The sequence below is a fragment of the Amborella trichopoda genome, chromosome 9 (genome assembly GCF_054954075.1).
Source record: "Amborella trichopoda isolate Santa Cruz 75 chromosome 9, AtrichopodaSantaCruz75HAP2 v2.0, whole genome shotgun sequence".
In the NCBI taxonomy this organism is placed as follows: domain Eukaryota; kingdom Viridiplantae; phylum Streptophyta; class Magnoliopsida; order Amborellales; family Amborellaceae; genus Amborella; species Amborella trichopoda.
This window is the reverse complement of record NC_142344.1, coordinates 19,914,824-19,936,746: the sequence shown is the minus strand read 5'-3', so window position 1 is coordinate 19,936,746 and position 21,923 is coordinate 19,914,824. Positions and strand designations below refer to the sequence as shown.

Genomic DNA, 21,923 nt, shown 5'->3' with positions numbered 1-21,923 from the left:
GGAGAGACACTATATCAAATTTTAACGAGATAAACTAATTCGAAATTTTAGAGAGAGAAACTATCTCAAATTTTCTATAGATACACTATCCCAAATTTTGAGTTTTAGAGAGAGAGTACATAAAAATTTTAGAGAGAGAAATTGTATCAAGTTTTGTTAGCAAACAATGGACATGGAAGAGCTTGCAAGGAATCCATTAATTTTGGATAGTTTATCCAAACAAGAGATTTGATAAATCCATGATAAAAATCCTTGATATTGAAAATCCATAAATTTTTTTGGATTTCATATATCTAAAATTCCTAATTTCCTTGTATTCAAACGGACCCTTAAAGTTACGATATCTTGCTACCTTCCTTCCACCATGTGAATTGAAACTATTAATAATACAGATGGTTGTGCTTATGGATGAATATTGAGGTTAACAAACCCTCATGGCCACATCTGCAGCGGCATTTCAGAACTTGCTAGTGTCAGTTTTGAAAATCCTGCAAACTTACTATCTCCAGCCTTAAAAAAAATGGATGTCAAGCCATACAAATTTTCAACCTTTTTTTTATTTTTAAACCATCAAGATCTGCCGGATATGCACCAGTTTTCAAATTTCACAATTAGAACTGGTGACGATATTTAACCTCTATAGGTACTTCGGATCCTCAAGAGATGATTGTTTGAGGTGCCACCTTATTACAGCTAATCATTTAAAAAGTCATGTATTTCACACTAACTTACCCAAACAAAACGCGTATAGAATATGGAAATGGAGTCTGGAGTTGACATCATCCTTATTTCGTTTATTGAAGGATGAATATAACAATTCCATGATCATGCAACTCGCAAGTCAATCTAACAAAGTAATGCAAATGCAATATAATATATGGGATTGTATACAATCGTACCATTTATAGTCATAATTTCCTACAACCATTTGATGCGAAATTTGATAGCTTGGATGTGTCACAAAGTTCAAGAAATTTTTTTATAAAGTTTGAGCTTGGTCAATAGAATAATTGTAGTCACCCAACTTTACATCGAATGGTCAATATTATTGTGATCACTTTGTATCAAAGATAAATCGTCTCATTCAATACTTCCCATAATATATATATATATATATATATATATATATATATATATGGAAAAGTTTATATAGAGCTGAGGCTCTAAACAATCAACTTCCAACCTACATCAAAAATTTCGGTAGAAGAAGTTGTTTTGATGCCAAAATATCTTCAAATTGATCATCTCGACATCAAGATGCATGGACATGACAAAAAAAATGGATTTCAAGTTTTGGAAATGGTGTATTTTGTAACGCAATTTTGCACCATCAATTTTTAAGATTTTCAAGTTTTCATAAATCTATCGATCTACACTATTTTTAAAGCTTTAAAATATGAAAATATATTTAAAGCTATCACAAAGATTTCCAATAATGAAACCACATTTCTCGATACTCTTTGAAGGTATGCTCTAATTTGATTGTTTAGAGCCTAGGCTCTATACAAACCGGGTATACTATTTGAAGGTATGCCCGGTTTCTATGTGGGCATGCTCGTACATGTAAAAAAGCGGGCCTATTAATAAATCTATTTTTGAGATGGATTTTTTGACTTAATTTTTAAGGATACGTAATCTCTAACAAGTAGATCATGAATACGAAAAAATAAATAAATTTTAAAAACTAGAAATAATAATTCTAGTAAGAAAAAATTTGGATCATTAGTTTCCATTATTTTTAGATGAATACCTACTTGCGCATCTTTAAGATAGATGCTTTACACTTTTTGGACTGCATATGTAGTCATGTGGTCCATGAAACAATTTTCCATATATACATATATGAGATTGTATACAATAAGATCATTTACCTTTGATACAAGGCGGTTACAATTCTTTACAACCATTTGATGCGAAATTTGATAGCTTGGATGTGTTACAAAGTTTGAAAAAATTTCCTTTAAAGTTTAAGCTTGGTCAATGGAATATAATTACAACCATCCAATTTCACATCCAACGGTCGAGACATGAGGAAGTTCAGACCACCTTACTGAGATTTCTTTTCTCATATTTATATATTTATAGGGAGGCTTATGATTTGGCAGACACCTTACCTGTAACAATCCTAAACTTTCAAATAGTAAATAAATAAATAAATAATTCTTTATAATGTGATGATTCATTTAAGTATTATGGTCCTTAGGGACCATCACCACTTTTGTTGACTTTTTCCTTTCATTACCATGTCCTTTAATTGACGTGGTGCTTAAATGTCTCACGTTTAATAATATCGTCACACCTCATGTACGAGGTGGAGCTTAATAAATAATATAATAATATGTATTAAGAATTTAAATTCGGAGAGGTGAGGACTCTCACCCTAGAAAACTTTTGAGATCTTTCTCTTTCTAATCGAAACACAGTGAGCTCCTCTCTCAAGCCGAACTTTTATCGAAAGCTCCCTCTCAAATATTTTAGGTAAGTGACTTCATTATCTTGAAAAATAATCCGTTTTTTTTAAAATAAAATAAAATAATTATTTCTTCTTATTATCATGAATTTTAGGCGCGATAAATTTTATGCGCAAGCGACCTCATTATTTTGAAAAATAATCTTTTTAATAAAATTGTGATATTTTATCTATGTAAGAAATTTTAAATGCTGTAAATTCTTAAAAATAAATTTATTTATATTTTCTTGTCTATTGTTAGAAAATTTTAGATACTGTAAAATTATTAGAAATAAATGTGATATTTCTTCTTTTAGTAAACTTGTGAGATTTCTTTCTACTGTTTTTGAATATTTAGACATTGTAAAATTCAAGTGCAAATGACTGCCTTATTCTTTGAACACTGATATTTTTGCAATTGATTAAAGCATTGTCTGTGAAATGTTTATTTGCGAATTGACATTCCATAAATTGTGATAATTCTTTATTCTTGAATTTCTATAAGAGTTTTTCTATACATATTAGATTGGCAATTATGCTAGAATGTCTTTACGAACTGCTACCTTTCTAAATTTGAGCCAAAAATATTTGACTGATTATTTTTGAAATGTTATTGAAAGTGACTGTTATTAATGGTTTCAGTGAAATTCATATTAATAATTTCAGTGATATGTTGAGTACATGATATTGCTGCTTTCGAATGTTTAAAGAGATTTAGAAATACTTTAAGTATGCAAGTGGACTCATATGGTTCGCCGGTGAGGTATAAGTGGACCTATCCGGTACACCAGTAGGAATTAAGTGGACTCATCTGATACGCCGGTGAGGTATAAGTGGACCTGCAAGGATTAAGTGGACCTATCTGGGACACTGATAGGAATTAAGTGGACCCATTAGGACGCTGATGGGGTATATAAGTGACCTACTTGGGACGCCAGAAGGGTATTTTGTGAAATCTTTTGAATTATGCACTGTCGTTAAATGTTATATGCATTTCAATTATTTGGATTATACTTAATTATGTATTTTTTAAAGTGAAACTGTTAATGCATTTCTGTTAATAGATCTCCCTTTTGAAAATATTGATATCTTTCAACCATGATTATTTTTAGGATTATGATGATCACTTACTGAGTAGTTAACTCATCAAATTATGGTAAATATTTTTTTTCAGGATAACTGCGGTTTCATTTTGAGTGCTCGTCAGAATCAACTCCGGAAGATATTGTAGTTGTGCTTAAACTTTCTTTTGTTACTTTGTAAGAATTCGCCATGGTAAATTTGTTCTAAAAAAGAGTTGTATATATGTTTTGACAGTCACATCTCAGGAATATCAGTATTGTAAATTCTTGGGGCGTGACAACTATGGTATCAGAGCGATAGGTTTAAGATTCTTAGGAAATTTAAAAAAAATGTACTTTAAACCATATTTATTGCATGTATAGACCGGGACGAAGTCAAGATCAAGAATAGCTGAAGCTAATATAGAAGGAATTCACAAAGCTTTGGAAAATATGGTTGCTCTAATGCAACATCAGATGGAAAACAACAATTCATCCAGGCAGTCAGATATGGGAAATGGTGGAAGTAATATCGAACAATTTAAGAAATTGAACCCACCTTCTTTTAAGGGTACTGTAAACCCACTGGAAGCCGATGGATGGATTATGCAATTGGAGAAAATATTCAAGGTAATGGAATGTCCTGATGATAGGAATGTCCTTATGTTAGAAGGTGAAGCACAACATTGGTGGCGAATGACAAAAGGAGTATTGGTCAAAGAAAATAAACCCTTGACTTGGGAAGTATTTCTAGAGGCATTTAATGAAAAGTATTTCCCAGATTTTATTCGAGACCAAAAAGAAATGGAATTTCTGGAATTAATCTAAGGAAACCGAACAGTAGCACAATACGAGGCCAAGTTTACTGAATTGGCTAGGTTTGCACCACATATGATTAACAATCAAGCAAGAAAGGTGAAAAAATTTGAAAGGGGTCTCTGACCAACTATTAGAAGCAGAATATCAGTCTTAAAATTGAGAACTTATACTGAAATAGTGGATCGAGCCCAAATTGTCGAAAAAAATTTTGAATATTACCAAAAGATGACAAATCAGAAAAGTCAGGTTAGACCCACACCATCTAATCGACAACAGTTTGAAAGGGCAAACAAGAAGCCAAGGCCCTTGTCAATTCAAAGCCCAATAGAACCATGTAAAAAATGTGGGAAAAAGCATAGATTGAGCCCTTGTTATTGGAATTCTGGAGCCTGTTTTAAATGTGAAAAATTGGGGCACCAGATTAGAGAATGTCCTAACCTACAGATGCAACAGCTTCCAAAGCAAGGAGAGATAGCTCAAAAGCCTCAGATGAATGGAAGAGTATTTGCGATCACCCAGCAAGACGCTCAGGCCCCAAAAATAGTGATCCAAGGTACTCTTATTATCTTCCAAAAAGTAGCTCATGTTTTGATTAATCCTGGATCTACTCATTTATTTGTGTCACCACACTTTGCATGCTACTTAAAGGTAGAACCTGAACAATTAGATTACATTCTAGAGGTAGCCACACCGATGGGAAATTCAAGTGACACCAATATAGTGTACAAATCCTGTGTAATAAAGATAGAAAAAAAGGAATTGTTGGTTGATTTAATACTCCTAGAAATTCAAGATTTTGATGTAATCTTAGGCATGGACTGAATTTCTACATACCATACAAGTATTGATTGTTACAAGAAAATGGTTACCTTTAGTATTCCGAATCAACCAGTATTTACTTCAATGGTATCAAAGAAGACTCTCCATCATATTTAATCTCCTGTATTCGAGCTAATCGCTTCCTTCGAAAAGGGTGTCAAGGCTTTCTTGTCTATATGAAAGAAGATAGGAAGGAATAGATAAATTTGGATAGCACTCCGGTTATCCAAGAATTTCCTGATATTTTCTCTAAAGAATTGCGAGGATTACCGCCTGACAAGAAAATTGAATTTTCTATTGAATTATTGCTAGGGGTAGCCCCAATTTTTAAGGCACCTTACAGAATGGCACCTGCAGAACTTAAGGAACTTAAACAACAATTGGAAGAATTATTAGATAAAGGTTTTATCAGGCCTAGTGTGTCACCTTGGGGTGCTCCGGTATTGTTTGTTAAAAAGACAGATGGGACCATGAGATTGTGTATCGATTATAGACAATTGAACCAAGTGACAGTGAAAAATAAGTATCCATAACCGAGAATTGATGATTTATTTGATCAATTACAAAGATCACAAGTGTTTTCAAAAATTGATCTTAGATCTCGATACCATCAAATTAAGATTAAAAGTGACGATGTTCCCAAGACAATTTTCAGAACAAGGTATCGCCATTATGAATTTTTAATCATGCCTTTTGGATTAACCAATGCACCGGCTACATTTATGGATTTGATGAATTGGGACTTTAAGCCCTTTTTGAATAAATTTATTGTGGTATTCATAGATGATATTTTAATTTATTTCAAGAATCAAAAGGAACATGAGCAGCATGTAAGAATAGTATTGCAAATATTAAGAAAAAAGAAATTGTATGCCAAACTTAGTAAATGTGAATTTTGGCTTGAACAAGTGACATTTTTAGGACATGTCATATCAAAGGAAGGTATATCAGTTGATCCTTCAAAGGTTGAAGCCGTTGTTAATTGGAAACAACCAAGTAATGTGACTAAAGTTCGAAGCTTTTTGGGATTGGCAGGATATTACAAAAAATTTGTAGAAGGATTTTCTCAAATCGCAACCCCATTGACTCTATTGACACAAAAAAATGTCAAATTTGAGTGGACAATGAATGTGAGGAGAGTTTTCAAGAACTAAAAGTTCAATTAACTTCAGCACCTATTTTAACTATTCCTGAGGGGAGTGGGGGATTTGTGATTTATAGCGATGCTTCACATAAATGCTTGGGTTGTGTATTAATGCAATATGGGAAAGTAATGGCATATGCATACAGACAGTTGAAAGAATATGAGAAAAAATATCCAATTCATGACTTGGAGCTGGCTGCAATAGTATTCGCTTTGAAAATGTGGAGGCATTATCTATATGGTGAGCAATTCGAAATATACACGGATCATAAGAACTTGAAATACCTCTTCTCTCAGAAGAATTTAAATATGTGGCAGATAAGATGGATGGATTTCTTAAAAGATTATGATTGTACAATCCATTATCAATCAGGAAAAGCTAACGTTGTGGCCGACGATCTAAGTAGAAAATCTACGGGAGTCTTAGCTCATCTAATGATCCAAGATATGAGATTGTTAGAAGAAATAGTGGATTGGCATCCGGCTCCGTCCAGTAATGGTGTGGTAAGTATGATTGCCAACATTAAGGCAGAACCCCAATTAATCCAACAGATTCGATCGGCACAAAAGAAAGACCCTCAGCTTATAACAATTGTAGAAGAGGTGAAGCTGGGAAAGAAAGAAGAACTCTCTATATGTAGTGAGGATTTGCTAAGATTCAAAGGTCGGGTTTGTGCCCCGAATGATGAGAGTGTGAAGAAAGTTATCTTAAAAGAAGCACATCACTCTCGTTATACGATACATCCCGGAAGTATTAAAATGTATCAGGACCTGAAGAAAACCTTTTGGTGGAATAATATGAAAAAAGAGGTAGCATTATTTGTGTCTAAGTACCTAATATGTTAGCAAGTAAAAGCTGAGCATCAAAGGCCCGCTGGGTTGTTACAGCCTTTACTCGTACCAGAGTGGAAGTGGGAGCACATCTCTATGGATTTTGTCTCTGGCTTGCTTAGAACAAATTCAGGATATGATAGCATTTGGGTCATTGTGGACCGGCTGACCAAAGCTGCCCATTTTCTGTCGATTCACACGACGTACACTTTGGATCGACTGGCCTAATTGTACATTGAGGAAATAGTGCAGTTGCGTGGAGTTCCGGTCAGTATTTTATCAGACACGGATACTCGGTTTACTTCTAAATTTTGGGCTAGGCTACAATCAGCCATGGGGACGAGATTCACCTTTAGCACTGCCTTTCACCCCCAAACTGATGGACAATCGGAGATGACCATCCAAACCTTGGAAGATATGCTGAGGGCCTGTGTCATTGACTTTACAGGAAGCTGGGATGATCATTTGCCCCTGATTGAGTTTGCTTATAATAATGGCTTTCAAGCCAGTATTCAGATGACACCATATGAAGCCCTATATGGAAGGAAATGCAGGTCACTCATTTGTTGAGACGAGGTTGGTGAAAGAAAGCTTTTGGGGCCAGAAATTGTCTAGGTAACCACAGATAAGATAACATTAATTCGAGAAAGGCTCAGGAGAGCTCAGAGTCGGCAAAATAGTTATGTCGATAACCAACGGAGAGATCTTGAATTTGAGGAAGGTGGTCGAGTTTTCCTAAAGATCTCACCAATAAAAGGCATTATGAGATTTGACAAGAAAGGAAAGTTGAGCTCACGTTACATCGGACCACTTGAAATCTTGGAAAGAATGGGAGGTGTCGCTTATAGACTTGCCTTACCACCCGAATTGGCAAACGTCCACAATGTTTTCTATGTATCATCACTACGAAAATATCAGCCCGACCCATCCCATATCTTGAAATATAAACCTTTACCGATCAGGAAGGACCTATCCTTCATTGAGCAGTCAATTTTGATACTGGATAGAAAGGTACAAGTGTTGCACAACAAGGAGATTCTTTTGGTCCGTATATTATGGTAGTACCATTCAAGAGATGAGTCGACTTGGGAACGAGAAGACGATATTAGAGAAAAATATCCCTATCATTTTCAGTAATCAGGTACACAAATTTAGAGGAGTAAATTTCTTTAAGGGGGGAAGAATGTAACAATCCTAAGCTTTCAAAATATATATATATAAATAAATAAATAATTATTTATAGTGTGATAGTCCATATAAGTATTATGGTCCTTAGGGACCATCACCACTTTTGTTGACTTTTTCCTTTCATTACCACGTCCTTTAGTTGACATAGTACTTAAATGTTTCACGTTTAATAATATCGTCAAACCTCATGTATGAGGTGGAGCTTAATCAAGAATATAATAATATGTCCTAAGAATTTAAATTCGGAGAGGTGAGGACTCTCACCCTAGAAAACTTTTGAAATCTTTCTCTCTCTAGTCGAAACACAGTGAGCTCCCCTCTCAAGCCGAATTTTTATCGGAAGCTCCCTCTCAAATATTTTAGGTAAGTGGCTTCATTATCTTGAAAAATAATCTGTTCTTTTTAAAAATGAAATGAAATAATTACTTTTTCTTGTCATCATGAATTTTGGGCGCGATAAATTTTATGCGCAAGCGACCTCATTATTTTGAAAAATAATCTTTTTAATAAAATTATGATATTTTATCTATGTTAGAAATTTTAAACGCTATAAATTCTTAAAAATAAATTTATTTATATTTTCTTATCTATTGTTAGAAAATTTTAGATACTGTAAAATTATTAGAAATAAAGGTGATATTTCTTCTTTTAGTAAATTGTGAGATTTCTTTCTACTGTTTTTGAATATTTAGACATTGTAAAATTCATGTGCAAATGACTGCCTTATTATTTGAAAACTGATATTTTTACAATTGATTACAGCATTGTCTGTGAAATGTTTATTTACGAATTGACATCCCATAAATTGTGATAATTTTGTATTCTTGAATTTCTATAAGAGTTTTTCTATACATATTAGATTGGCAATTATGCTAGAATATCTTTACGAACTGTTACCTTTCTAAATTTGAGCCCAAAATATTGACTGGTTATTTTTTAAATGTTATTGAAAGCGACTGTTATTAATGGTTTCAATGAAATTCATATTAATAATTTTAGTGATATGTTGAGTACATGATATTGCTGCTTTCGAATGTTTAAAGATATTTAGAAATACTTTAAGTATGCAAGTGGACTCATCCGGTTCGCCGGTGAGGTATAAGTGGACCTATCCGACACGCCGGTAGGGACCTGCAGGGATTAAGAGGACCTATCTGGGACGTCGATAAGGATTAAGTGGACCCATCAAGACGCTGATGGGGTATATAAGTGACCTACTTGGGACGCCAGTAGGGTATTTTGTGAAATCTTTTGAATTATAACACTGCCGTTAAAATGTTATATGCATTTCAATTATTTGGATTATACTTAATTATGCATTTTTTAAAGTGAAACTGTTAATGCATTTCTGTTAATAGATCTCCCTTTTGAAAATATTGGTATCTTTCAACCATGATTATTTTTAGAATTATGATGATCACTTACTGAGTAGCCAAACTCATCAAATTATGGTAAATATTTTTTTCAGGATAACTGCGGTTTCATTTTGAGTGCTCGTCAGAATCAACTCCGGAAGATATTGTAGTTGTGCTTAAACTTTCTTTTGTTACTTTGTAAGAATTCGCCATTGTAAATTTGTCCTAAAAAAGAGATGTATATATGTTTTGACTGTCACATCTCAGGAATATCAGTATTGTAAATTCTTGGGGGGTGACATTATCTAACCGAGGGATTGTTTTAAATATTCAATAATCTTTTTTAAAAATAAAAATAAAAAAAATAAAAAATAAAAAAACAACTAAGGAAGTTGGTGATTGTTGTGTTTGGTTTAGCTTGTGCCAAGTGCTTAATGTTGTACGAGGGTGGTTAAGATTTTGTATTTAATTTGTTTTACATGCTAAAGAAGCTAACCAAACCCAATTTAAAAACTACAAATAGGATTTGGTTTTCATTCAAATAAGATGAAATTTAGACATGAGGACTCGTGGTTGACGTGTCAAACAAGACAACATTTTGCCACATTGTGGCACATTCCTTAGATTAAATAAGAATTAAGAATGTGGAGGGTATATGATTCAATTGGAATGGCTGGTGTGCATATTTATTGGTATATACAATGCGAGAAATTGAGTATCATACAGGTGTTTGACACAATTGCAGCCATCAATGCCAATAGCGGACGGCTGTGTCAACGATCAAAGTTCATAAAATTCGGTTAGGGTATAATGTTCATCCCGCCTCCTGCTGTTGAGATCTGACTACTAAGGTGATGTCAAAGGTAAGAAACTCATTTGCTCGCATGTAATTATCCACTTTTGAGAAATTTATCAAAATAAAACTATTTTATATTTTATCTATATAGTTTAATTTTGAAATACCCATCATAAGGTACATGATTTAAATCGGAATAATTGCGAAGTGTCGAACGATAAATAATGCAATTCTCACACCATTTAAAAAATTTACCCCTTTTTTTAGTACACGCGCAGTAGCAAAATTTGCATTTCCTAAACCCTAACTAGATGTATTTTGAGGAGTGCAAATGTTGAGAATGTGACTTTTTTTTTTTTTGGGTAAGTTTATATAAAAGGTGACGTCTTTTTAGTGAAAATGGAGTCAAAGATTTCATCATAAAGCTTGTTGATACTACCGCTAAGACTCCAACCTACTTAACGTAGCAAACAACGACGATAGCAATAAAAACAACAATAATAACATAACCCATCGATTTAACAAAAAAAAAAAAACAATTTCTATAAGGTTGCAACCTTAAACAATCCAATTATGCCCTGCAATTGCATATGGACGATCCAGTTTTTGGAAGAGCGTATGTAGGCACTCAGAATCTATTATTTTTCCAAAACAATACTCCGCCTAGTGATTCTAAAATGGTAAATCTACCCATGGGAGTCAAACGAATTTTTACCCTTATGCGAGAATGGTACATGCTAGTTATTTTGTGCCCGTTCTTTTTTTTGAGAGAGAGTCGTACCTTCCATCTTAGAAGGTAGATAACAGTTTCCCTAAATTATACATCATATTCTTATGGAGGAGTTTTCAAACATTTGGTCCTTGAAACTATCTAAGTTGAAAAGACATTGTGGACCTCATCATTTCTTCAGTAGTCCGAGAAATTAGAAGACCTTATTCAGCATAAAGTTGTTTGTATGGATCCACTCTGCAAGTGAGAGATGACCTTAAATTTTCTTTTAGCCCATCCCCTACCCAGGTATAGAGGCTGAATTGTGTTAGGTAGACAGCCAACATAAAATTTGCCTTATCATGATGATGGATCCACTCTGCGAGCAAGAAAGAAATCCACAGGGTGGAGCCAGCATAAACAAAGAGCCAACTATAAAAAATCACAACCACAAACATAAAATACATTTGATTGCTTTCTTAATCTGACAGAATTACATATTACAACAAATTACGTGAACGTTTCTTCCTTTACAGAGAAAAACAAATGAAAAAACAAATAAATATTCCATTTTGCCTCAGACTTATATATACAAACTACACCACAGGAGGGTAAACAGGATTTACATTTAAATTTGATTCTGCCCTTTCTATGGACCTCCGTATGCTCCATTCATGGCAGCATTCCAGTGCAAGACGAAGCGCAGTTCCAAGTCCAAGCACAACCAAAACACCTGCATATGCCCGTATAGACGCATGCAGATCTATTATGTGTATGCCATGTACATATGTATAATGTGTATCATGCATATCAATGACAATAAAATTTCATTAGTGTAGTTGTCTATGGATGCATACAGTGCAAATCAAATGATAATATCATACGCAAGCACATATATTGTAGTAAATGCCAATCATTAACTTTGCATCATCGAGTTTTCTACTCTTAGCCCAGTCTGCAATCAGAGAGAGAGAGAGGAAGAGAGAGGATACCAATTATTATGTTCACTGGCAGAGCAGAGATACCAAGGGAGATGGATATCAGCACATCAAGTAGAAGTCCTCCGATGAGAATTGAGAATGCAATCCAAAGTGGATTGAAGCATCCCTAGGAAAAAGCATGTAAGAACCAATTTCTTATTTTAATTAAAATGAATAATATAAATAATCATGATGATGACCCCATCACGTGCCTCTTGATGATCACGAGTCAACAAGGAAACACATCACATGAACAGAAAAGATGTAAACAATAGAGGGTTATGATGATGCTGATATGCATACCCTTTGACGGCCTCTCTGTCCAGAATCTGGTCCTCCACGTGGATCAATCCTCCAAACCCAATAATTGGGCTGTTACACAAACATAAAACTAAGGCAAATATCAATGAGAAATCTGAGAAAATGGAAAGTAAATACCATGCAACAACCATGTTCCGGTGGATGTCCTGTTTGTGTAACATGCATGGTGTAAGATACTCTTCCCCTTTGAGAAAGTATTGTTTTCTAATGATGAAAGCTCGAAACATGAAAGAGGTAATCAAGGTTTCCTTATACACAGAAGGTCACTTACCGTGGGTTGCGAATCTGGAGGGGGAACATTTACCGCAACCTGCCTGAAAAGGACACATAAGAGACGTCACTGAAGATTTTTTTTTCTTAATTTTTTTTTTTAAGAAAGTAGATGTCACCAAAGATTTCAATCCACAATAAGTAACTCTTTAGTATAAGCACACTAAGGTCATTGCGTACTGGCATATCTCGCATCTGTTGGAACCTCTAGTACGAAACCATAACTCTATGCAGGATTTATGAGCCTTTGCGAGTTCACCTCGGCATCGGCAACCCAGTTCCATCAGGGCTTCATCTGATGGCTGCTGACACACCCTGTTCAGAAGTATAAATCAGCAACCCTGTGTTCCTCTTTTTAAGTTATTCAAGCAAAGGAAATTAGATTTAAATGATTAGAAGGCAATAAAATTCCTCTCATGAAAAGAATTCAGGGCCACAAAAACCCCTTTACCGTTTTCTTTTGAGGAAACATAGCACTATTAAATTGGTATGTAAAACAGATACATATGAAAATTGGATCATACAATAAACTCTGTATAAATTTGGAAAGAGCATTCCCATTAACAAAAAAAAAGGAGAAACCTGCTCAGCCTAGAATAAGCAAGCAAAAGAAAGAAAACAATTTACAGATGGTTTTGTACTCCAAGGTGGATGGAGCACTGGAGATGTGTTGAGAGCTCCATGTTTAGCCAAGCCATCCACAGTGCTATTAGCCTCTTGCCAAGTATGACAAAAACTGGTGTTCAGCAAGGTACTAAGAAAAAAAATCTCTCTAAAATCTGATCCAGCCACCATGAGCAGATAGGTAGTCTATTCACCCAGTTGATGGTGTTTTTCCCTAACTTCTATCCAATAGCTTGAGATCTTGTAGAAGGCGACAAGCCTCCGCGATTGATGAGGTGGCAATGCCCACGGGCCCCCAAAAGGATGAGATTAGGGATCCCTAGCTATCCCTAAATATTCCTCTAACACCCACCCTTCCAAGGATTCACCATCAATTTTTAATTTGATTATGCCCTGTACTGGTGGTTGCCTAGTGTTTTCTACCAGATGTGGCTACATTATCCTAGTTCAGTATGAAGTCCAAGGTCGTGTAAGTTTTGAAACATTTAAGTTTTCTCACCCATTCTATCACCGTAGTTTTGATGCTCTTCATGACACTCGGAATGTACTTCCCCTTATCTTCAAAGGTCCTCCTGTTACATTGTAACCCATACATTTCCATAACAACTCAAGGGTCCAATATCAACCCTACCTTTGACAGAGGGTGAGAAATAGGCCTGAAAGAGTAGTTCAACGATTCCCAGCATTACCCAATCTGCCACAAAACGTCTGTAAATATAAGCTCCAAATGTACCCTGCAGTAGGTTAATGGAGGAAAATGTGGTCTACTGTCTCTTCACTATCTTTGCAAAGGATACATCGAGTCAGCCGTTCCTCATGCTTTCAGTTTCTTGGTTGGGGTACATCATTAATGCAAACAAATTTCTCCCTGCATCAGTCATCTCTCTCGGAAAAAAAAAAAACTGGGCAAATCTCCTCATGAGATGATACCCTGACTTTTGACAATATAGTTTGAAGTAATTGATCACTCTCCCCTTGATTTGATCCAATTTCATTGTTTTCTTGCATCTTGCTTAACAAACATAAATTGAATCCTTAGTTGCAGGATCTCATTCTATGTTAGACATGGTTTCCCTCACTTCTATATTTTAATTCATAATTGTCTAAGAGTCATGACTTTTGACTTATTCAATTGCCTTGTATATGTACGACATTATAACTAGTACATTTTATCTTGGTTTAGTCAACCCCAATTAATTGGGAAAAGGCCATGATGATGAAGATGACATTTTTATCTTGGTTAAAATTTTAAAATATGTTGAAAATGTTCCAAATGTAAGTTCGAATATTTTATGTTATGATAGCATATCAAATTTCTCCATATTATTTAATTTGCAACTTAAAATAATGATTTTTTGCATGCAATTTTTGTATATTGGTTGAAAAAAGTATAGTTGTTACTCCTCTTACAATGAATGGAAAACCAAAACTGAAGAAAAGAAGACTTGTCCTGAAAGACAAAGAACCTAAATAACAAAAGGGAATAGATGGAGGAGAATGCTGTTGTGTCTCTCTCAGTCGCTCTCACGATATATTCCTTGAAGCCTTCTCACAATTGTTTTTGAGGGCCTCTACATAGTCTTTGTTATAAGCATACGAGTTAGTTTTAAAACATTTAGAATGTTCTCAGTTTTTTATTTCTTTCAATGTGGATTTTTGTTAATATATTTTGTGTTCATATGGTCAGACTTTTGGGTTTCTTCATGAACACTACGTCAAAAAAAAGAAAAAGAAAAACAGAGTTTTGGGTTTCTTGAATTGCTTTTGTTTTCTTTTTGATAGATAACATATGTCAAGTTGTATGCTAGCGCAACCAAAGGTAAGTATTTTCGAAAGAAAACAGGAAAGGAAGTAATTAGAAGATGGATTTTCCAACTTCTTTTTCGATGGGTTACCTTTTCACTCCATTGTGGTCAAGGTTGAATTTTTGTTGAAACAACAATCTTGCTTTGTACTTGCATGATGCAATAAGAGGTTTAGAAGCTGCACCTTTGAAGTTTGTCCACTGTTAGAATCTTTTCATGTATAGTGATGCATCCAAACAGCTGGATTATGGTGAGCGCAGGAGGGACCCCGGCCCTATTGACCACCATTTTAGGCTTCATTCCCAAGAATATAATAGATAAGATGCTGAAGAGACTTGATGAGGCAGGGCTCCAAATGAATTTGTCCCTAGTGAACCCAGGCAAGGTAAAGATTTGAAGGGTACAAAGTAGCTTTTCTAATTCGAGTAGTTCAACATCATTGATATGGAGTCTGAATCTTGGGGTCCATACCTGGTGCCCCCTCAACTATGGAGCATGCTTGGTTAGGGGGCAGCAAGAACAGAGATGGGAACTGATTCGCAATGAAGTCTCCCAACCAGGTGTCTAGCCCAAACTAAATTTTTTCCTCACTTTTGGTAATAAGGGAACCTCTGTCGGAAAGGGAGTGTAAGCTGAGAGAGCTCCCATTCCATGCTGCCAACATACATGGGTTGGCATTAGGTATTTGCAGCATACAAGATTCATATGAACCATACTTCTGCTGGGTGACCTTCCTCCCCAGGTGGGTTTTCTTGGGCCACAAATCCTTGCCCAGCAAAAAGGTTTCGTATCTTCAAGAATCCAATACCCAAGCCCCCAGTTTCCGTGGACTTGCATACAATGGACCATTTCACTAAGTGCATCTTTTGGCTATCTTGTGCCCCCAACCATAAGAATTCCCTAATCATTTTCTCTAGTATATGGACTACTGACATTGGCATTCAAAAAGGCACAGATTACAGATCGGGATGCTTGAAAAGGTGGCTTTAAAGAGTGTAACTCTTCCCCCCAAAGATAAGTAGAAGCCTTTCCAGGAGACTAGTTGCCACTCAAACCTCTCAATGACGCCATCCCACTGGTGTATCCTGATTTCCTTATACACAGGTTACCAGAGGAATTCACCTAGCAACAATTCTACACCATAATCCAATCTAGCAGACAGATTCCACCAGGTTCCATTTTCCACCCGAATATCCATGAGATTCGTTTTTTGCATGTTGAGTTTGAAGCTCATCGCGAATTCAAACCCCGACATGTCGAGGCTACACTAGCTTTTTGACCCTAAGCAGTAGATATTTTAGACATGTCTTAGACACCAAGCACCGATGTCCATGTAACACTAATCATAACTCCCACAATCTTGGTTCTCTCTCTCTCTCTCTCTCTCTCTCTCTCTTCCTTTCCCACCTACAGCATGCTTCAAAACCCCTACAATGGTCGCTTTTCTCTTTGCTGAACTCACTCATCTCCATCACCTGAGCCCTGTACAAGTCTTAGGTGCCTGCACCACCATGCTCAAACTCAAGCAACTTCATTCCCATATTACCATGGCATGGCAAGTCTTTCAACCCCTTGACCATACTTGGTTCTCTCTCTCTCTCTCTCTCTCTCTCTCTCTCTCTCTCTCTCTCTTCCTTTCCCACCTACAGCATGCTTCAAAACCCCTACAATGGTCGCTTTTCTCTTTGCTGAACTCACTCATCTCCATCACCTGAGCCCGGTACAAGTCTTAGGTGCCTGCACCACCATGCTCAAACTCAAGCAACTTCATTCCCATATTACCATGGCATGGCAAGTCTTTCAACCCCTTGACCATACTTGGTTCTCTCTCTCTCTCTCTCTCTCTCTCTCTCTCTCTCTCTCTCTCTCTCTCTTCCTTTCCCACCTACAGCATGCTTCAAAACCCCTACAATGGTCGCTTTTCTCTTTGCTGACCTCACTCATCTCCATCACCTGAGCCCGGTACAAGTCTTAGGTGCCTGCACCACCATGCTCAAACTCAAGCAACTTCATTCCCATATTACCATGGCATGGCAAGTCTTTCAACCCCTTGACCATACTTGGTTCTCTCTCTCTCTCTCTCTCTCTCTCTCTCTTCCTTTCCCACCTACAGCATGCTTCAAAACCCCTACAATGGTCGCTTTTCTCTTTGTTGAACTCACTCATCTCCATCACCTGAGCCCGGTACAAGTCTTAGGTGCCTGCACCACCATGCTCAAACTCAAGCAACTTCATTCCCATATTACCATGGCATGGCAAGTCTTTCAACCCCTTACCATAAGCGACTCTTAGCTTTCTACAGCATCTCAGACCATCGGAATCTTAACATCTCTACCCATATCAAAAGTTTAGCTCCATTTACGAATAGCACCATGATCAGTGGCTCTTCTCAGAGCCCTGAACCAGCAAAAGAATAATTAGATTTGACATTAATATAGATGCTAATTTTACCTACCGATGTACAAGGCTATCTGACCTTCATAATGAGAGCTGATCTTGATGTTTGATATATTTGTGCAGAATTCTGATAATTATTTATCCGTGCAGAATACTCTGATAAATAATCTCAAGCAACTCCTAGCCCCATGTCACCCTGGCTGGACAATCTTTCAACCCCTTCAGCATTAGCAAGTTCTTAGCTTTCTACCCCATCTCAGACAATGAGGATCTTGAAATCTCCACCCATTTCAAAACTCTAGTTCCACCATGATCAATGGCTTTTTCTCGAGCTCGGAAGCAGTAAAAGCTGTTGAAACCTTCAACCAAATGCCTAGATTTGACATTTATATAAACGCTAATTTCACCTACCTACGTGCAAGCCTACATGACCTTCAATTGGGTTTGAGCTTCATGCTCACATAATACGAGCTGATATTGATGTTTAATATATTTGTGCAGAATAATCTGATAAATAGGTATTGTCATTGTGATAAAATTCCTTTAACACATTAGATGTTGATATGAAACAAAATTCAGAGAGAGAGAGAGGTGGTAGTTTTTTTTTTTGGCTTGGGGAGGGGGGGGGGGGGCGGAAATGGGTATGGTATTTATAATAGTAAAGGGATATTAAACACTCAAAATAAAAAAATAGTAGGTGGATATTGGAGAGGAGCCGAGGTTCTGGGGGAAATTGCGGGTAGAGAGTAAGAGAGGGAGAGAGAGACATAGAGGTGGGGGTGAGGTTTGAGATTTTGGGGTAAATGAAGAGAGATAAGAGACAGAGGTGCCAAATTCTGGAGTAACTAAAGAGAAATTAGAGAGGGAGAAGGTGGCAAGATGTTTGGCGTAACTGAAAGGGTAAATTTATAATATATATGTTGACCCCCCAATCTACCATATCGTGTGAGATATTTGGGAGGTAAGAAAAGGGTAAGAAGGAGAAGTCCCTCTCCCAAGTGAGGGGGGATCTTTCACTACAAAATGTTTTCAAGGGATTGCCATTTTCCCAGTTAAAAACTAAATATTGATTTATGGTAGGATTGAATCATCATTGTCAAAGCCTTTTCCCAACTAATTGGGATCGGTTACACAAATTTTGGTTCACCATTCTACTCTATTAAGGCCATACCCTCAGTGAAGCCATAAATCCCAATATCTTTTGTCACTACTTCCAACCATATCCTCTTTGGACCTACCCCTAGCCCTTTTTGAGCCTTTCACTTGAACTAACTTGCACCTCATAAGAAGTGTTGTACTGGGTCTGTACAACACATGTCCAGCCCACCAAAGTCTACTCTCTCTCATCTTATCGCCTATTGGTGGCACACCCCAATTTTCCCCAATGTATTCATTTTGAATTCTATTCCTTCTTGCCTTACCACTCATCCATCTCAACATCCTCATCTCCACTACACTTATTCTATGGGTATATTATTTTATGACCACCCAATATTCCACCATATAGAACAAAGATCATCCCACAACAGTCCTATAACACTTGCCCGTCACCTTCATTGTTATGAGGCAATCACATAAAATTCCAATTGCAAATGTCCACTTCGCCCACCCAATGCTAATTCTATGTGCAACATCTTCCCCAATCATTGTTCCAAAAGGTGGACTGCCTAGAGTCTAGGCAGCCTGCCCCTGGGCGACCGCCTAGGCCCTTGGGCACCCGCTAGGCGAGCCGTTCAGGGGCAGAAATGCCCCTCGTTGAGGGATATTTTCGGGTTCTTTTATAAAAATAAGAGGGGAAAACGATGGGTTTTAGGAGTATACATCCTTTCTTTCAAAATCTGAAAATATATTTTCCCACTAAACGATTTCATCTATTGGAAATAGAGCACCTTCTCATTTGTTTCCCAAGAGTTGAGTCATCAAAATCTTCTTCCTTAAGAGAAGATATCTAAAGGATAGTGATTTCCTCTTTGATGAATAGATACAAAAATAGTAAATTTGTTTGGCTTACTTTCATCATATAAATATATTGAATAATTATCCAGTACCAAGTACATATTGCCATTTTTTGGCGAAGTTTTTGTTCCACCATGCTTCACTGCAGGAAAAAGGGAGCCAAAGGAGTGAACTCCAATGGTGTACGTGAATTCAATGAATCTGATGCAAAACATATTCATTTACAAAGAAAAAATAAATGTAATAACGTATATAACATGAAACAAAGACTAAAAATGCCCTACAAGCTATAATATCATAACTGAAAATGTGACATCGCATTATATATCTGAAAAACAGTATAGATTACCATGGCAAGCACTGCAAATAACTTGCTGACATAACAATTAAATACTAAACTAAGCACACAAAACTTTAGCACCGGGGTATACATACTTTTAACCATACACCATACAAGGATATAACAAATCTATGACAAATGAGGAAAAGAAATCTATCTTTCACATTACACAAATTGAAAATGTCAAAATGATACTAATAAATCAAAAATTCAGAACTAGAACTAGGAAACACGAAGTTTTAGCAATAAAATATGTTTGTTTTTAATTTGTAAACACAATGTCAAATCCAATACTTTTATCCGAAAAGAAAAATAAACTTTTAATTTCAACTTTTTCCCACTTAAATGTTAAAAGAAAAAGTCAATTACATAGCCAAACGTACCACAAAAATTTCCTAACCATCAAAAATCTTCTGAACACATCAACGAAGAAAAAGCTCACCAGAAACTCCAAAATTATTGCCAATTGCGACATAAATCAGAGCATGGAATACGATGAGAGAAAACAACAAGTACCTGCACTGCTCACCATAGCTCTGGCTTCTCGAGTGGGCGACCTTTTTTGGTGATTTCTCATCCTTTTCATCCTTACAAATGTCCAACTTCACAATAGCAATAGTTTCCAACTGGTTATTATGAGAATCTCCTCCACCTGATATCAAAATATTAACTGCTGCAGGTGTTGAGGCCTCTGAAACTGAGACCTCTACACCAGAAGTGACCTGAACTCTCTCCAGCTCCACACGTGCCAGATCCGCAACATTCCCACAAGTGCCACCATTCTCATCTGACCGTTCATTACGCATCTGCGTTTTCCCTCCTCTATTCCAGCCCTTGCGCAAGGCTAGACCAGCTCCTTAACCAAACAATCACTGCATAAATGGGAAAGCAGATAAAAAACAGGAAAAAACACCAAATCACACCGGATTTATAAGAAAATAAGAGAAGACAAGGAGAAAAACATATATATCATATTTAGAAGATAAATTACGGTCTTTTAAGCAAAATTGAAGGAAAATCAATAACAAAAAAGGGATGAAAGAAATTAAAAATACAATTGCAAACCGAGCAATGGAAAGAAGGAAGCGAGAGAGATGCTACAGGGATGGAAGAAATTAAAAACATAATTGCAAAACAGACCAATGAAAGAAGGAAGGCAGAGAGATGTTACCAAAATGAGGAGAAATCCAGCAGGTGGAGCTGAGAAGGGAAGGATTCCGGCCAAATCTTCGGCAAAAAGTCCATTCGCCGGAAAATCACCGCTTCCGCTTCGGGGAAATGTCGGTCAGTTAGAGATAGTTAAAGATTGAAAATTTAGTAAGTCAGAGGAAAGTGAGGATTCAGACATCGGTTTCTTCTTAAAGGGAAAGGGTGGCCGGTGGCGGACCAAAGGGCATGTTTTCCTTCGTTTGACCTTTTCAAAAAGGTGCAGCCCTATCAAATTCCTAAAGGAAGATTGAGGTTTCTATAAAAGCTTACGCTTTATAAAAATAAAAATAAAGCCTCCCTTCAAATCTTCATCCTGACAGGCATTTTGATTGCGGAAATATATATGATGCTCTGAAATCAATTTACAAAATTGGTAATAAAATTTAAATTTAAAAAAATATAAAATCTTGTTAATTTACCAACATTTATTTTTAAGGCAGGATGAACGATCTAGATAATTTGTTATAAATTTAAATTTTTTTTACAATCATAATGTTCAAGTCAAGATAATAGATGTAAAATTGTTTCAATACTTGGATTGCAATTTTCAATGAGTTATGAAGTGAAGATTTATTTATTTTTTGATAGCGATATAACCCTATCAAATTATATATATATATATGTATATATATTTTTATTTTTTTTAAAAGGTTAAGTAAAAGAAAATTCACCCATATATATATTCTTTTTTATTTTATTTTATTTATTTATTTATTTTAAAAAGGTTAAGTAAAAGAAAATTCACCCACACAAAAGAGAGGGGTCGAGTTTTTTTTTTTTTTTTTTTTTTTTTAAAAAGGTTAAGTAAAAGAAAAAAGAGCGGTCGAGACATCAGCTTCTTCTTAAAGGA

The 21,923-nt window shown here is 36.0% G+C and overlaps 1 protein-coding gene across 4 annotated transcripts; it reads right to left on the bottom strand.

Annotated features, from left to right (window-relative positions):
- Positions 1-11,624: 11,624 nt before the first annotated feature.
- LOC18436383 (RING/U-box superfamily protein) lies at positions 11,625-21,391 on the bottom strand. 4 transcript variants are annotated; one of them, XR_016041510.1, is made up of 7 exons: positions 21,036-21,389; positions 20,381-20,736; positions 12,923-13,057; positions 12,744-12,786; positions 12,455-12,542; positions 12,164-12,278; positions 11,625-11,904 (listed from the first exon to the last, which is right to left on the bottom strand). XR_016041510.1 is itself a non-coding variant. In XM_006846404.4 (7 exons), exons 2-7 carry the CDS (start codon positions 20,668-20,670, stop codon positions 11,768-11,770), a joined length of 789 nt encoding a protein of 262 aa, XP_006846467.1. In that variant the 5' UTR covers positions 20,671-20,736; positions 21,036-21,391; the 3' UTR covers positions 11,625-11,767. The 4 variants fall into 4 exon arrangements, 3 of the variants coding, with proteins under 3 accessions (XP_006846467.1, XP_020524279.1, XP_088704208.1); XM_006846404.4 differs by having other exon boundaries at positions 12,455-12,523; positions 21,036-21,391; XM_020668620.2 differs by having other exon boundaries at positions 12,455-12,618; positions 21,036-21,388.
- Positions 21,392-21,923: the final 532 nt, after the last annotated feature.

Coding starts and splice junctions, on each gene's coding strand:
- LOC18436383 (XM_006846404.4), bottom strand. CDS start 20,670: ATGCGTAATGAACGGTCAGATGAGAATGGTGGCACTTGTGGGAATGTT. Junction 13,058..20,380: donor AGCTATGGTGAGCAGTGCAG/GTACTTGTTGTT, acceptor ACTTCTGAACAG/GGTGTGTCAGCAGCCATCAG. Junction 12,524..12,743: donor CTCCAGATTCGCAACCCACG/GTAAGTGACCTT, acceptor TTTGTGTAACAG/CCCAATTATTGGGTTTGGAG.